We start from the raw sequence: 16,805 nt of genomic DNA, 5'->3' as shown, positions 1-16,805 counted from the left end.
AATTTAATGTTTAAAAATGCTCTTAGAGTACAATTTTAGTAATGTGACCATCTGACTTTCTTATAGCATTAAAAAAATTTTTTTTACTGTTTATTTTTGAGAGAGAGAGAGACAGAGCATGAATGGGGGAGAGGCAGAGAGAGAGGGAGACACAGAATCTGAAGCAGGCTCCAGGCTCTGAGCTGTCAGCACAGAGCCCCACGCAGGGCCCGAACCCATGAACCGTGAGTTCATGACCTGAGCTGAAATCAGACATTCAACCGACTAAGCCACCCAGGCACCCCTTTTTCCCTCATTTTAAGCCAGTGATTCTAAAATCTTAAAAACCACTCACCGAACCATGTTTAGAAATAGTTTTGTACTTTTCTTGTTGGATTAGTGATTGACGGTTATTCATTTTAGACATCTTTTGTACAGGTTTTATTTTTAAGTAATTTCTCTGCTCAACGTGGGGCTCATGTTTATCTCACAGCTCTGAGATAAAGAGTTGCATGCTCCATTGACTGAGCCAGTCAGGCGCCCCCATTTTAGATGTTTTTGAGTGCCTAACTGCTTACACTGTTATTATTCAAAGGAAAAGCATGAAGCGTAGTTCCTGGCATACGTCTAGATTTACATGCAATTATTATATACTATTTTCTATGGTAAATTAAGGTGCTGAGTCTCCAGAGAAGAGAAATCCTTTGAAAATCTTCTTCTAACAATGATAAAACAGCTTCCCTTTTACATATAAATAGTTTATCAAGCTTTATGAAAAGTAAATATTGACCCACATTTTTACTTACATTGAATTGAAAAAGAAATTTTTTTAGGCATTGCATTTATATGAATGTATATAGAATTTCTGCATGGTTTTGAAAGGAAGGATTTATTGCTTTCATTCAGTGACTTTTTCCTACTTTTAGGCCTCAGACTCTTAATAATCCACTGAAAACTATACATCTCTTGCCCTGAAAAATACATAAACATATAGAATATGTTTTGCATATGTTAATGTTCTTTTAATCCAGACTTTACCTTATACTAGTAGCTTAAAAACATTTTTTTGAATGTACATATCCTGTTTATTAGAGGACACTCAGAAGGTAAAGCTCAAAGAAAAGGAAGGGGGTGCCTGGGTGCTCCATCAGTTAAGTGTCTGATTCTCGATTTCGGCTCAGGTCATGATCTCATGGTTTGTGATATTGAGCCCCGTTTTGGGTTCCAAGATGACCACACGGAGCCTCCTTGGGATTCTCTCTCCCTTTCTCTCTGGCCCTCTCCCACTTGTGTGTACATTCTCTCTTTCTCTGTCTCTCTCTCTCTCTCTCTCTCTCTCTCTCTCAAAATAAATAAAAGAAAAGGAAGGAAGGATGCCTGTAGTGTCCTGTGTGTATGTGCTCTGAATCTCACTGTCAGCCCCCTCCCTCACTATTACTTCTTTTACCCCTGTGTCCATTTAAAAGACTCCTACATTTGATTTTCTTTTGGGGACAGGTTTAAGTGACACTTCTCCAGATGAAGGGTTACTAGAGGACTTGGCTGTAGAAGACAAAGCTGTGGAGCAGCTGGCAGAAGGATTGCTTTCTCACTACCTGCCAGACCTTCAGAGATCAAAACAAGCTCTTCAGGAACTCACGTGAGCTAACAAAAACCATGGTTGCACTCATTTCCCCTTTGGCATAGTTATGGTTTACTGTATATGTATAAGTGTATGCTCTATTAAGGTATAATATTTTGCAATATTGAATACAGTTGAGTATTTCTGTCTTTAGCGGTAGCAAATGGGAGTGAAGGAATACTTAGTAACCTAAATGTAAAAAGTGAAATGAATACTTCTAGAGTGTGTGGTCTCATAAGAAGTACCCCTGGGTGCTTGGGTGGCTCAGTCAGTTAAGTATCTGACTTTGGCTCAGGTCATGATCTCACAGGTTTGTGAGTTCGAGTCCCACATCAGGTGAACTTCAGCCCTGCTTTGGGTGAGCACGAGCCCTGCTTTGGGTGAGCACGATCCCTGCTTCGGGTGAGCACGAGCCCTGCTTTAAGTGAGCCCCTCTCCTGTCTCTCTGTCTCCCTCTCTCTCTCCTCCTTGTGGGATTCTCTCTCTCCCTCTCTCTCTCTGCCTCACACTCACTGTGTCCTCTCTCTCTCAAAAGGAAAGAAAAAAAAAAAAAAGAAGAAGAAGAAGCACCCCTGTATCTTATCTAGACTCTTTGATTAGTTTTGGTGTTTTACCATCATTTTATGAAAATATTGCCTGTTGGAAGTGTTGCAAAATTGCCGTGGGAGTCAGATGTGTTTTCAGTCGCTGGTTCACATGAGTTGCCAAAAATGTTTAAGTGTCTTTTTTGGGGAGGACCCATTTCTTTTCTGGTGGTCTACCAGCTAAATAAAGGATTGGAGGATACACCAAGAGAAGAACAGGATAAGGAAGAACGGAACTCGTAGAGGAGGATCAGTATGCAAAACTACACACTAACTTTATCAGCTCCCACTCTGAAACAGTGGACCGAACTTCTGCTTCCTCTTGGGTAGGACCTCGCATGGTTGCCCAAGCTGGCCTATCATTTCTTTCTGTGGTGGTCAGCCATAAACTGGCCTGTGAGCTGCTGCTGCTGTAAGACCTACCCTTTGAAAAGTTACCTTAAAGGGCTGTATTAGTGCAAAAGGAGGGAAACAATCACCCACGATGTCCATTTTGTAAATACCAGTAAGTAATGTTATAATCCTTGGATTTGGAGGTGATAAATGAGTATGTAAGTGGTACCGTGTTCTGCTATGTGTGGCATACTACTGTAGTCAGGGCGTTGGCAGCACCCTTGGTTTTCTGCTGGTTCCGATGAGATTTTTTATCCCAAGTGTGTGGTATGCCTTGTATTTTAAAGCCGGTCAATTCATGTGGCAAAAAAGTCATAAAGATTTTGTAGGGGAGTTTGAATGAAGTAAAAGTATGATCAACTGAAGGATGGTAAGAAACTCTGCAAGCAAAAGATATCTGGATATGTTTTGCTGGGAAGGAAGCTGGGAACCACAGTTTAATTGCAGAGTTTAACTGATGACATTGGCTAAAATGTAGTGGTTTATTTTTTTTATTAAAAAAAAATTTTTTTTAACGTTTATTTATTATTGAGAGACAGACACGGAGTGTGAGCAGGGGAGGGGCACAGAGAGAGGGAGACCCAGAATCCGAAGCAGGCTCCAGGTTCTGAGCTGTCAGCACAGAGCCCGACGCGGGGCTCGAACTCACAAGCCGTGAGATCATGACCTGAGCCGAAGCCGGACGCTTAACCGACTGAGCCACCCAGGTGCCCCTAAAATTTAGTGTTTTATTTATTTATTTAATTAATTTATTTTTATTAAAAAAAATTTTTTTTTAATGTTTATTTATTTTTGAGAGAGATAGAGCCCAAGCAGGGGAGGAGCAGAGAAGGAGAGAGGGAGACACAGAATCCAGAGCAGGCTCTAGAGCCCCACACAGGGCTCGAACTCACAAACTGTGAGATCATGACCTGAGCTGAAGTCAGAAGCTTAGCCGGCTGAGCCACCCAGGTGCCCCTAAGATTTAGTGTTTTAAATAACCCCTCTTATCTTCTGAGGCACCTAGACGACGACGACGATGATAGTAACATCAGCTACTGTTTATTGCTGTATGTTCTACTTGCCTGGCACTTTATATACCATATCTCAATCCTGACACCTGCTTTTGAAGTGTTAATATTATTCCTGTTTACGGTTGAGGAAACCAAGTTTCAGAAATGTTAAGTAAACCGAAAAAGATTACACAGGTAGTGGTAGAATTAATAATGGAATATGATGAGTAAGCAGTTATTTTACCTCTTTAGTGTTAAGGAAAGTCACGTTTCAGAGAAAGGAAAAAGGTGTTTTCAAGCAGCTGCCTCTTTCATCCCTGTCTACAAATCCTACTGCTGATAAAGATTTAGGGGAAAGAGTACTGGATGGAGCTAGGCATCCTGACTGTTGTGAAACAGTTTAATTTTCATTAAGCCACTTTAAGTTACAGAAACAGGCCCACAGAGGTGAAGGAGAAGGTTGTGGTAGATACAAGTTAAGTTTATTTTGTAGCTAGTAATGGGAAGACCGGGAACAAAACTAACTTTATATATAAGAAAGGTTATGAATGTTCTTTTATATGTATTTGTCATTTTAAGAACCCCTGGAAAGAAAGAAAAGAGGGAGTCTGGGATTTAGGCCCTAAAAGTCTCTGGCAAGGTATAATCATAAGTAGCCTTAGTGGCGTTCCTTTTGAGATAAGCCACACTTGGACCGTCCAAGGAAATAGCTTTTTTCTCAGAGGATCATCCCCCAGATACTGCATTGATACTGCCTGGTCACTCCCAGCACATTTACTACAGATGATACAAAACTTTTAAGGGACAGGAAGGCGAGTCATTTCTACCTGATATTGAAGCTAAATATTCTGTGGAACCATTTCCTAGAGTGTCTAGACTTATGGATCATGAAAACACTGTACTTACAATTACTGTTTTATTATTATTACTTTTTTTTTTTTTTTTTTTTTTAGAGAGAGAGAGAGAGAGAGTGTGTAAGCAGGGAGAGGGGCAGAGGGAGAGAGAGAGAGAATCTTAAGCAGGCTCCACACTCAGTGCAGAGCCCAATGCAGGGCTCAATCCTATGACCATGGGATCATGACTTGAGCCGAAATTGAGAGTTGTACACTCAACTGACTGAGCCACGCAGGCGCCCCTAATTACCATTTTATTATAAAGAATACAGATCAGGACCAGCCAAATGAAGAGACACATAGGGGAAGGTGTGGGAGTATATCCACCACAGAGCTTCTGTGGCTTCTTCTAGTGAAATTAGGGCATGTTACCTTCTTGGCACATTGATGTGTTTACCAACCAGGAAGCTCTACTGAGCCTCAGTGTTTAAAGTTTTTATTGCTGCTTCACTCTGTGAGCACAACTGATTGAATCATTGGCTATGTAATTGAACTCACTCTCCAGCCCCCCTCCTACAACCTCCCTTCTCTGGAGAATGGACTGATATCAAATGGCTCAAAGCCCCAACCCTGTGACCACATGATTGATCTTTCTGGCGTGAGCAGCCCCCATCCTGAAGCTCTAGGGGCCCACCATATGTCACCTCATTAGCATAAACTCTGGTGTGCTTGAAGAGGGGTTCATGACTAATGAAGATACTTCTATCATTTGAGAAATTACAGAAGTCTTAGAACAGACATGCCAGGAACCTGGGACAAAGATCAGGCAAATTCATGCTTATACAATAAATGTTTATTCAGATTTTTTGCCTGTTTTTTGTTTTTTGTTTTTTTAAGTTTATTTATTTATTTTGAGGTGGGGAGGGGCAGAGAGAGAGAGGAAGAGAAAGAATCCTAAGCAGGCTTTGCAATGTCAGCATGGAGCCTGATACTGGGCTCGATATCACAAACTGAGATCACGACCTGAGCCGAAATCAAGAGTCGGACACTTAACTGACTGAGCCACCCAGCCGCCCCTCTTTTGCCTATTTTTTAACTGGGTTGTTTATTTTCTTTTTTAAAAATGTTTATTTATTTTTTGAGAGAGAGAGAGAGAGAGGATGTGCATGTACGTGTGCATTGGGGAGGGGCAGAGACAGGGAGACAGAAGATCAGAAGCAGGCCCTGGCTGTCAGTGCAGAGCTTGACTCAGGACTCAAACTCATGAACCATGAGACCATGACCTGAGCCATGACCTGACCCGAAGTCAAATGCTTAACTGACTGACCCACCCAGGTGCCTTGGGTTATTTATTTTCTTACTGTTGAGTTTTAAGTGTTCTTTGTATACTTTGATACAAATCCTTTATATGTCTTACAAATATTTTCTCCAAGCATGTGGCTTGTCTTCGTACTTTTTTTTTTTTTTTAATTTTTTTTTTTTCAACGTTTTTTATTTTTTTTTCTTTTTTTATTTTTTTTTATTTATTTTTTTTTTTAATTAAATTATTTTTTTTCAACGTTTTTTTTTATTTATTTTTGGGACAGAGAGAGACAGAGCATGAACGGGGGAGGGGCAGAGAGAGAGGGAGACACAGAATCGGAAACAGGCTCCAGGCTCCGAGCCATCAGCCCAGAGCCTGACGCGGGGCTCGAACTCACGGACCGCGAGATCGTGACCTGGCTGAAGTCGGACGCTTAACCGACTGCGCCACCCAGGCGCCCCTCAACGTTTTTTATTTATTTTTGGGACAGAGAGAGACAGAGCATGAACAGGGGAGGGGCAGAGAGAGAGGGAGACACAGAATCGGAAACAGGCTCCAGGCTCCGAGCCATCAGCCCAGAGCCCGAAGCGGGGCTCGAACTCACAAACCACGAGATCGTGACCTGAGCTGAAGTCGGACGCTTAACCGACTGCGCCACCCAGGCGCCCTGTTGTCTTTGTACTTTTAAGAGTGTCTTTTACAGAGCAGAATTTTTAATTTTAAAAGTCTGACTTACCAATTTTTTAAAGTTTTTTTTTTTTTATGTTTATTTTTGAGAGAGCAGTAGTGGGGGAGGGGCAGAGCGAGGGGTATAGGATCTGAAGGGGGCTCTGCGCTGACAGGCTGACAGCCGTGATGCCGATGATGCGGCTCGAACTCAAGAACTGTGAGATCATGACCTGAGCCAAAGTTGGACACTTAACCGACTGGACCTCCCAGGTGCCTCTTAAAGTTTTGTTTTGTTTTTTTTTAATGTTTATTTATTTCTTTTGAGAGAGAGAGAGAGAGAGAGAGAGAGAGAATATCCCAAGCAGGCTCTGTGCTGTTAGCTCAGAGCCTGACGTGGGGCTTGATCCCACAAACCATGAGATCATGACCTGAGCCTAAATCAAGACTCAGACACTTAACCAGACTGAGCCACTTAATTTTTTTTTCATGGATCATGATTTTGATATTTCATGTAAAAATTCATCACCGAATCAAGGTCACCTAAGATTTTCTCCTGTGTTTCCTTCTAGATGTTTTAGGGTTTTACTTTTTATATTTAGACCTATGGTCCATTTTGAGTTAATTCCTATGAAATTGTAAGATCTTTGTTTAGGTTAATTTCTTTGCACGTCAGTGTCCAGTTGTTCGCTCGCATTTGTTGAAAAGACTAGCCTGAATCCACTGCATTGTCTTTGCTCTTTTGTCAAAGAGGAGTTGACTGTATTTGTGTGGATCTATTTAAGAGCTTTCTATACTGTTGCATTGATGTGTCTGTTTTACTGGTATCGTGCTGTTTTGATTTCTATAGTTTTGCAGTAAATCTTGAAATTGGGTAGTGTAAGTCTTCCAGCTTTGTTCTTATTCATTGTGTTTTGGCTATTCTTGGTCTTTGCCTTTCTATGTGAATTTTAGGATCAGTTTGTTGATATCTCCAAAATAACTTGGTGTGGTTTAAATTGAGATTGCATAGATTCCATAGATCAAGTTGGGAAGAATTGGGAGGATAACAATATTGAGTTTCTTATTCCATGTACTTGCAATATCTGTTACTTGGATCTTTTAAAATTTATTTCATTGGAGTTTTATAGTTTTTGCTTATAGCTCCTGTACATATTTTGTTAGATTTATATCAAAGTATTTCATATGAAGTATTGATTTTTCTAATTTTTCTAATTATTCACTGCTGACTTTTATACATTAACCTGATACCCTCCTGAAACCTTGCTATACTCACATATTTTGTTGATTCTTTGGGATTTTCCACATGGGCAATCATCTGTGAACAAAGACAGTTTTATTTCTTCCTTTCCAGTCTGTATACATTTTATTTCCTTTTCTTGTCTCATTACATTAGCTAGAGCTTCTAGTACGATGTTGAATAGGAGTAGGGAGCAGACATCCTCTCCTTACTCCTGATCATAAAGGGAAAGCGTCTAGTTAGTTTCTCACAAGTGTGATGTTAGCTGTAGTTTTTTTTAAATGTTCTTTATCAAGTTGAGGAAGTTCCTCTCTCTAGTTTGTTGAGAGTTTTTAATCATGAATGGGTGTTGGACTTTGTCAAATGTCTTTTCTGCATCATATAATAGTACCAAATGATTTTTCTTCTTTAGTCAGTTGATATGCTGGATCACACTGATTGATTTTCAAATGTTGAACCGGCTTTGAATACTTGGAATAAATCTCATTTGATTGTGGTGTATAATTCTTTTTATATATTGTTGGATTTGTTTTGTTAATATTTTGTGGAGGATTTTTCCATCTCTGTTCATAAAAGATACTGGTCTAGAGATGCTTGGGTGGCTCAGTCAGTTAAGTGTCTGACTCTTGATCTCAGCTCAGGTCTTTATCTCAGGGTGGTGAGTTCAGGCCCTGCTTTGAGTTCTGTGTTGTATGTAGAGCCTACTTTAAAAAAAGATACTGGTCTATGGTTTTCCTTTCTTGTAATATCTTTATCTGGTTTTGGTTTTCACGTAATGTTGGCCTCGTAGAATGAGTTAGGAAGTGCTCCCTCTGCCTTGGCTTTGCTGGAAACTATTGTGGAGAATTTGCGTCATTCCTTCCTTAAATATTTGGCAGAAATTAAGTGTGAAGCCATCTGGTCCTGGCATTTTCATTTCTGGAAGGTTATAACTTACTGACTGAATTCCTTTAACAAATGTAGACCTACTTAGATGATCTGCGTCTCCTTGTGTGAGTTTTGGAAGTTTGTGTCTTTCAAGGAATTAGTTATTTCCATCTGAGATATCAATTTGTGGACAGAGTTGTTGGAGGTATTCTTTTATGGTCCCTTTAATGTCCATGGAGTCAGTGATGGTTTCTCTTCTATAAGTCATGTTAGTAATTTGTGTCCTCTCTCTTTTTCTTTGTGAGCCTGGCCAGAGGTTTATCCATTTTATTGATATTTTGAAGAACCAACTTTTGGTTTCATTGATTGTTCTTTACTGTTTTCTAGTTGTAACAGTGTCATTGCTTTCCTGTTTACGCGGGATCATTGACTTGCTGGCTGCTTCTTATTTGTTCCATATTTCACTTTCTGTGGTCTCTAGTCAGAGCTGAAGGGACAAACTTGTGACCTGTGGGATTTGCCAAACTTACTGCTGGATGGTGGAGATGTTGTAACTGCTTTTCATTCTCTACATTGCTATTTTTTTCATCATTGTTCTCTGTTTAGCGTAGCTTCACAAGCAAATCACGTCATATTTTGCTTTGCCTGTAGTATTCTTTAAAATGTTTAGAGGCGCCTGGGTGGCTCAGTCAGTTAAGCATCATGATGTCAGCTCAGGTCATGATCTCGCAGTTTGTGAGATTGAGTCCCTGCGTCGGGCTCTGCGCTGACAGCATGGAGCTGCTTGGGATTCTTTCTCTCTCTCTCTCTCTCTCTCTCTCTCTCTCTCTCTCTCTGTGTGTGTCCCTCTCCAGCTTGTGCACCCATGTGCACTCTATCCCTCTCAAAATAAATAAATAAACCTTAAAAAAATTGTTTTAATGTTTAATTCAGTGGCCCCTCAGTGTTTCTTATCCCGTGAGCCTGGCATTGGTTGATCCGGAGAGGGACGTCAGGAAAGTTGGCTTCTATTCCTCAATAAAAGGATTTGAATCAGAATTTTCATGAGGAACCTTAGAAGTTACCTGGTGTGAGCTTCCCACTTTATAAATAAAGAAATTCAGGCCCAGGAAAATAAATTTCCAAGATTATACAACTGGTTATTGGTGGGGCATCTTGTGATTCCTCGTCCTGTTTTTTCATCTTCTTACTACCCTCTTCTGATTTAGTATAACTTGATACTGCATTTTCCCCAACTCTAATCTAAAAAGTCATGGCTCCCCAGAGCACCTGGGTGGCTCAGGCAGTTGAGCATCAGACTTCAGTACAGGTCACGATGTCACGTTTCAGGAGTTCAAGCTCAAGCTCGCTGCTGCCGGCGTGTAGTCTGCTTAGGATCCTCTATCTCCCTATCTCTGTTCCTCCCTGGCTCCTGGACTCTGTCTCAAAAAGAAATAAACCTTTAAAAAAGTCGTTGCTCCCCATTGCCTTTATGATAATGTTGCAGGTTTAATATACATAAAACATCACGTTTTTTGGGCAAGATGGTATAAAAAACTTTTTTGTTAGAAGTAACAAATAATAATTTTAAATGATTTGATGATTTCAGTCATTACAGTTAGATTTAATTATTAGAATTATTGCTCATTTAGGCAAGAATAAAAGACACAGTTATCAGAATGTGGCTGTGGAATATTATTTTGAAAAGGATTTTATTAGACCAAATAAGCCTTGGAGAGTGAATAAATTTTCAACTGAATTTTTTTTTTTTTTAAACTGAGTTGAATCTTCAGCAGCTTTTTTTTTTTTTTAATTTATTTATTTTTGAGACAGAGAGAGACAGAGCATGAATGGGGGAGGGGCAGAGAGAGAGGGAGACACAGAATCAAGCAGGCTCCAGGCTCTGAACCATCAGCCCAGAGCCCGACGTGGGGCTCGAACTCACGGACTGCAAGATCGTGACCTGAGCTGAAGACGGACGCTTAACCGACTGAGCCACCCAGGTGCCCCTCAACTGAATTTTTACTTTTGACATTAACCAAGATGAAATGCGATTCCTGTTTAAAAAAAGTTTTTTTTAATGTTTATTTATTTTTGAGAGAGAGAGAGAGAGAGAGCGAGCAGGGGCAGGGGAGGGGCAAAGAGAGAGGGAGACATAGAACTGGAAGCAGGCTCCAGGCTCCGCACTGTCAGCACAGAGCACAACGTGGGGCTCGAACTCACAAACTGTGAGATCATGACCTGAGCCGAGGTTGGACGCTTAACCGACTGAGCCACCCGGGCGTCCCAAATGTGATTCCTTTTTAATGAACGAGCACTTAACAGTATGTATGGTTTATTTTGGCTATGTGCTTTTGTTTCAGACAGAACCAAGTTGTATTACTAGACACACTGGAACAAGAGATTTCAAAATTTAAAGAATGCCATTCTATGTTGGATATTAATGCTTTGGTAAGTATGATGTGAGTTGACACAGCTTAATGACATCTTGGCTTAGAAATAACTAGGTTTTTCCTGTGCGACGTTGTAGTTAGGTATGTTTAGGATCTTTTCCTCTAATTTTTTTTTTAACATTTTTTAAAAAGTTTATTTATTTATTTTGAGGGTGGGGCGGGGGGAGAGAATCCCAAGCAGGCTCTGCACCAGCAGCACGGAGCCCAATGCAAGGCTTGAACCCACAACTGTGAGATCATGACCTGAGCCAAAACCAGGAGCCGGACACTTAACCGACTGAGTCACCCAGGCACCCATTTTCTCTAATTTTTAAATTTTAGAATTTGTCCTTTAATGGGAAACCTTGATTTACTTTACTAGAACTTCTATTGTCGTGACTTGTTATCTTTCAGATGTTGAGCCTATAGTAGAAAAAGGAACTTATTTGTGACAGTCTGGAATAGATGTGCTCATAGTTAAAGACTTCTAAAAGGGAACTAAAAGTAAGGAACTTTTGGGGTACTGTTTTCCCTTAAGGAAAGTGCATCTTTCCTAATCAATTACATGGCTTTTTTAAAACCAGCATTTTGTTTAATTGTATGGCCCATTCATAATGCCATCACAAATTAATACTGAAATGGACTCTTTGGGGATCCTTTATAGACGCTTTATATCTTTCAGTATATATGACAGTAGTTTAGTTTCATCAGAAGCTTTATAGATTTTTGATGAGAGGAACTGCTACTCTTTATTTTAAGAAACAGGGAATTGACAAAAATAAGGAACTTGTGGCTACCTTTCTCTTCACCTCAACGTGAAGCAGTAGCTTGGTTTGCATGATTTTTTAGACTTTTATATGAATGTCAAAAAATGAGCTTTCTGTTGGACAAGTGTGGCTCATTAATTTTTCCCTTTATTATAATCAAAAACAAGTCTGTTTTCTCTTGCATTAGGCAGAAGCCTGGGGTAGTAAATACAAAGTTTTCTGACTTGTGAAGGAAGTGGACAAGGCTACACTGACCTACTTGTGTCTTCCCCACTGAGTTCATATTGCAGCAGAACGAATATTTGCTGAGTGAATGAATGATAAATGAATGAACCAAGCAGATGTAATAGTGTTGCTTCAGTCTGAAGGGGCAGAAACTGTCTTCCTGTTTTTTCCTCTCTCAGCCCAAGTGGTTAGATTATCATTCAGGAACTGAAAACTGTGAGGCCCAGAGAGAGAGGGAGAGGGTCTAGAAGCTCTAGAGCTCATCAGACTAAGACTTTACTTGTAGATACATGAAGGCTGCTAATTTCTCTATTGACACTCCTCTCACTCTTATTACCTGGTCTCTGTCTGTTAACCTTGGCTCCTGAGAATGAGGTATTTTTTTCTTTCTCTCCCATCCCTGGCTGAGATGGAAAAGTCTATACATACCATGGCTTGGGAAGACAAGTGTCCTTACAGAGCTTGTTCTGCTTGGTCTCGCTTTAGAAGCCCCAGGAACATGACCAGATTTATCCACAGTCCTCCCAGGATTCTCTGACCACAGCTTGGTTTTTCCTGATGGGCGGACACTTCACTTCAGTTGTCCTGTTCTCCTTTGTGAAGACAGTAGAGTGTTGTACTTTTTCTCAAATGAAACTCATAGCATTATTGGATAGTCTTACTAAAAGTTTAGGATTATATTGCATGTTTTTAAAGCACAGTGTTACCTGTACACAATATAAATGTCTGTTTTATGTTTAGTAACTTTTTTTTTTTTATCAGTTTGAACTGAATCAAGTGTTATCAAATACCTACTAAAGGCTTAAATAAAATTTGAATTTTGTTTTTTAAATATTTTTTTTTTTTTTTTCAACGTTTTTTTATTTTTTATTTTTGGGACAGAGAGAGACAGAGCATGAACAGGGGAGGGGCAGAGAGAGAGGGAGACACAGAATCTGAAACAGGCTCCAGGCTCCGAGCCATCAGCCCAGAGCCTGACGCGGGGCTCGAACTCACGGACCGCGAGATCGTGACCTGGCTGAAGTCGGACGCTTAACCGACTGCGCCATCCAGGCGCCCCAAATTTTGGAATGAAAATGTGGAGATAATTAAGGCTTTAAAAAATTTGGCCAATTTAGGCAGAGTGAGCAGTAATTTATTATTCATCCATCTTACTCTTTCAGTCTATTTTTTTCCCCCTTTTAAAAAAACTTTGGCCTATTTGAACTTGACTTTTCATTTCCTTTTCCATATTTAGTTCACTGAAGCTAAACACTATCATGCCAAGTTGGTGAATATAAGAAAAGAGATGCTGATGCTTCATGAAAAGACATCGAAGTTAAAAGTGAGTTGAAAATTGTTTCACATTCTTTATAGAAGTGGAGGTTTAATTGTTTTTTCAAGTATTCATTTTCTGACTTCTTATGTACCCATACGCAATAACATAATTCATGGTACATTGTTTTCCTTTAAAACATATTCTTTTGAACCCCACTCTGGGCTTTTCTACTAATAGCTGGGCTGAGGAGCTCATATTTTCATTGTCACAGCAGTTCTCAGTCAGTAAGAGTTTGGAGTAAGAAATTCAATTTTGTGTGTGTGTTAAGGGGGACCTTAAATTACCCAGAACAGGCTTAAAAGTTAAATATGAAATTTAGTAATGCCTGTGGATTACCTCAAGTCAAAGCACTGCAACTTTTAAATTAAGCCATAACAGATAAGCCTTGATTGTTCTCTTGGTTTAAAATTTTTTTTGACATAGAAAAGAGCACTTAAACTGCAACAGAAGAGGCAAAAAGAAGAGTTGGAAAGGGAGCAGCAACGGGAGAAGGAATTTGAAAGAGAAAAGCAGTTAACCGCCAAACCAGCAAAGAGGACCTGAGAAGCTGAGTGTGTCTGTGTTCTTCCTCCCCCTGCCCCCTGTTACTTGCATGCAGGGCAGCCCAGGTGTGGGCTGGAGTGAAGGTAGTGCCTTACACCACCGGCCCGGCTCACGTTTGCAGTCCTTTTCCCGGGAGTGCTGTCTCCGGATCTTCATTTCCGCCATCAAGGAGCTTTTTGCCCCAAGTAGAAGACAAAATGTCACTCGCTTTGAGTCTTTGAATGTAATTTTTCAACTTCTGTTTTGCATCATTTTTAAATTCCTTACTTTGGCTTTGTATCATTTATCAATGGGAAAATGGATTGATTGCTTTAATAGTCCAGACTCTAAGTGATTAAAAACTAGTATTTTTTAGCATCTTGAGAAGTGTGGATTGAAAAGATTCCATTTCTTTTATGACTTGCCTTTCTGGCAATATAGTGCTGGTTTTTGGTAATTGCTTTATTGTTGCTTGGTTCAGAAGAAATGCCAACCGGTTAAGCACATGTGCCCGTGGAGAAGAGGTGGTGTAAGCCTTTGTGAAGAACACGATGGAGAAATGCATAACGGGAAATAATAGCATCTTAGACGTCGGACCGATGGGCAAGATTCCAGATAGATTCTGCTAACTGTATGCTCTGTCTGCTTCCTAGCGTTGTTGCTCTTTAGTTTTTACGTATTCTCTGCGTTCAGGGTCGATTCTCTCTACTTCTAAAGTTTGGCAAGGGTGGTAGAGCTGTCACACACACAAATATGCTGAAATATTTCGAATACTTAGTAAGAGTCATCACACACTGAGATACAGTTGCCAGATTGATAAGATACGAGTCCAGCTTTCCAAATGGAAGTTCTCATCGCTCGCTCTGTCCATCCACTGATTTGCTGTGTGGCCTTACATGTAGTTACTTTTTCTGTGCTTTAAAAAAAGTTCTTAAGGTAGAATGATATCTTTACCCACTACCCATGTTATAGATAATGACAAGAATGGTGGAAAATTAGCAAATAGCTTCTTCACAAGAGACAGCATGATACCTTTAGTATTTGCTAGATTTTCCCCCTCAGTAGTTTCAGTAGGAACTTATGTGAGGAAATATTAGGAAGTTTCATTTTCTAAAATTGAGAGTATGTTACTAATTGTTTTAGTATTATTTAATATCCAACTGGTCTCCAATCTATATTACATAGAGACTGTACAGAACCTATAAAGGTGTGTGCTTAGAATGTGTATCTTTTATAGTCTCTGTTACATTTTGGTAAGCTGGAATCACTACCTCTGATCTCATATCAGGCTAATTAATGATGGAGAGGGCATTAGATTTAAGCTGATTGCTAAAAACTGGTCTGTTTGAAGGTTTACACAGTTTTGGGGAAGCTGTTCCCTTCTTTGATGAATGAATTATGATCTCACAATTTACTTGACTTTGACCTTATATTAAGAATATAAATACATTTTATTTTAAAAGGCTACATTTGTCCTCAAACACTAGCTAAAACTGCCTAGGGCAGGATTCATTAGCGCTTGTGGGACAATGTCACTTAAATTGGTGAATGAACTCCTCTGTAAAGGCTGTGCACTGTTTCTCAGAGTGTTTTATGGGCCAGCTGCATTAAATGCTGGTTCCTGGACACCGCTCTCAATCTGCTGGAGCAAATCTGTTTGTTTGTTTTGTCTTTTTTTTTTAATTTCCCCACATGATTCTGATGGACCTTAAAAGTTGAGACCCACTGGTCCAGTGGTCTAGGTCAGAGGTTCCCACACTAGACTGTATGCCACTGTCACCTGGGAACTTAAAACAGACATTCTGGAAGATTCTTACTCGTTAGTTCTGAGGTGGGGTCCATGCAAATTTTGAAGAGCTCCCCACATAATTCTGATGCGGGGGACCACTGGTCTATAATGTCTAGTGATTTATATTTATAAGAAATGAAATAGCTTAAAAGCTACCCAATAACTCTTGGGATTAATCTTATGAAATAAATTCTCAACTGCTTTTGATAGGAAGTCAGATTTAAGACTGAAGTAGATAGCAGGCAGGAGATAGATATAGAATTCTGGTTAATTAATTGAACTTTTTGCGACCTGTGTTAAAATAAATCATGTTTATTGAATGAGTGACAAGGCACATATACTTTTAGAATTGTATTTAAGGTTTGAAGTTTTTTTTTTTTAAATGTCAAGGACATATATTAGCAACCACTATTTTTAGGTCAGTTGTAAATCAAAAGTACTGTTACGTTGGTAATTACAATCTAACACTTGAGCTGTATTTCAGTAGCATAGAAACATATCTTATTGACTAAACCTAAATGGAATCCTTCTAGTAGTCTTGCTGTATTTTTGCACAGTATAATGAATTGGTACTTGGGTTGGTTGTTTGGTTGAAAAAAATTGCCTTTGTTTTGAACTATATCACGTGTGTACTGAACTAAAATGTTAAGAGTTAATTTTGTATTTACTTTGCAGTAGGTAATATGTAAAGATGCAGACATTGAATGTAATATGGATTGTGTCTGCAGTGAGGTTTTGAGTGGGTACAGTTTATAAATATGCCAGTTATACACCCTTGTACATTTGTCTGATTTTGAACTTGTACAATGAGGACTACTTTTTACACATTTAATTAAAAAAAAAAAAAAGTCTCTGAACTATCCCATGTCATTTATCCAGCACCGTTTTGTTCACAGCACTGTATACCTCCCTTTATGTTTCTTATTTTAAACATTTCGCTCCTTTGCTTTCCCCTCCTGTCATCTTTCTGTTAATGTTCTCTGTAGATTGTATCACAAAATGAGTGGTCCACTCATGGAATCCTTTTCAGAAAGGTGATAGAAAGTGTTGTGAAAAGAGTCTGGGTGAAACAACCCAACTTCATAAAGTTATTTACTATCTGAGAATAGAAATAATAACTACACATTTTAGTAATTTGGTAGGAAGTGCTTCATAAGGATCCCTGCATGAATCGCCTGTAAATAATGAAAATTTCCAGCTAATAGGATATTTTAGGTCAGGTTAAAAAATTTTTTTTAACCTGGGGCCACCTGGGTGGCTCAGTAAGTCAAGCATCTAACTCTTGATTTTGGCTC

The 16,805-nt window shown here is 39.5% G+C and overlaps 1 protein-coding gene across 3 annotated transcripts in view; it reads left to right on the top strand.

Annotated features, from left to right (window-relative positions):
• Positions 1 to 16,363, top strand: part of BLOC1S6 (biogenesis of lysosomal organelles complex 1 subunit 6) — a 130,539-nt gene extending 114,176 nt beyond the window's left edge. For all 3 annotated transcript variants that reach the window (XM_078448580.1, XM_078448581.1, XM_078448582.2), the window contains 4 exons: positions 1,477 to 1,618; positions 10,821 to 10,908; positions 13,119 to 13,205; positions 13,623 to 16,363. In XM_078448580.1, the coding sequence (XP_078304706.1) occupies positions 1,477 to 1,618; positions 10,821 to 10,908; positions 13,119 to 13,205; positions 13,623 to 13,742 (437 nt within the window). In that variant the 3' untranslated portion in view covers positions 13,743 to 16,363. The remainder of the gene's footprint in view (positions 1 to 1,476; positions 1,619 to 10,820; positions 10,909 to 13,118; positions 13,206 to 13,622) is intronic.
• Positions 16,364 to 16,805: the final 442 nt, after the last annotated feature.

This window comes from Panthera onca, chromosome B3 (assembly GCF_046562875.1).
Source record: "Panthera onca isolate mPanOnc1 chromosome B3, mPanOnc1 haplotype 2, whole genome shotgun sequence".
NCBI lineage: Eukaryota > Metazoa > Chordata > Mammalia > Carnivora > Felidae > Panthera > Panthera onca.
This window is presented reverse-complemented; position numbering and strand designations above follow the sequence as displayed.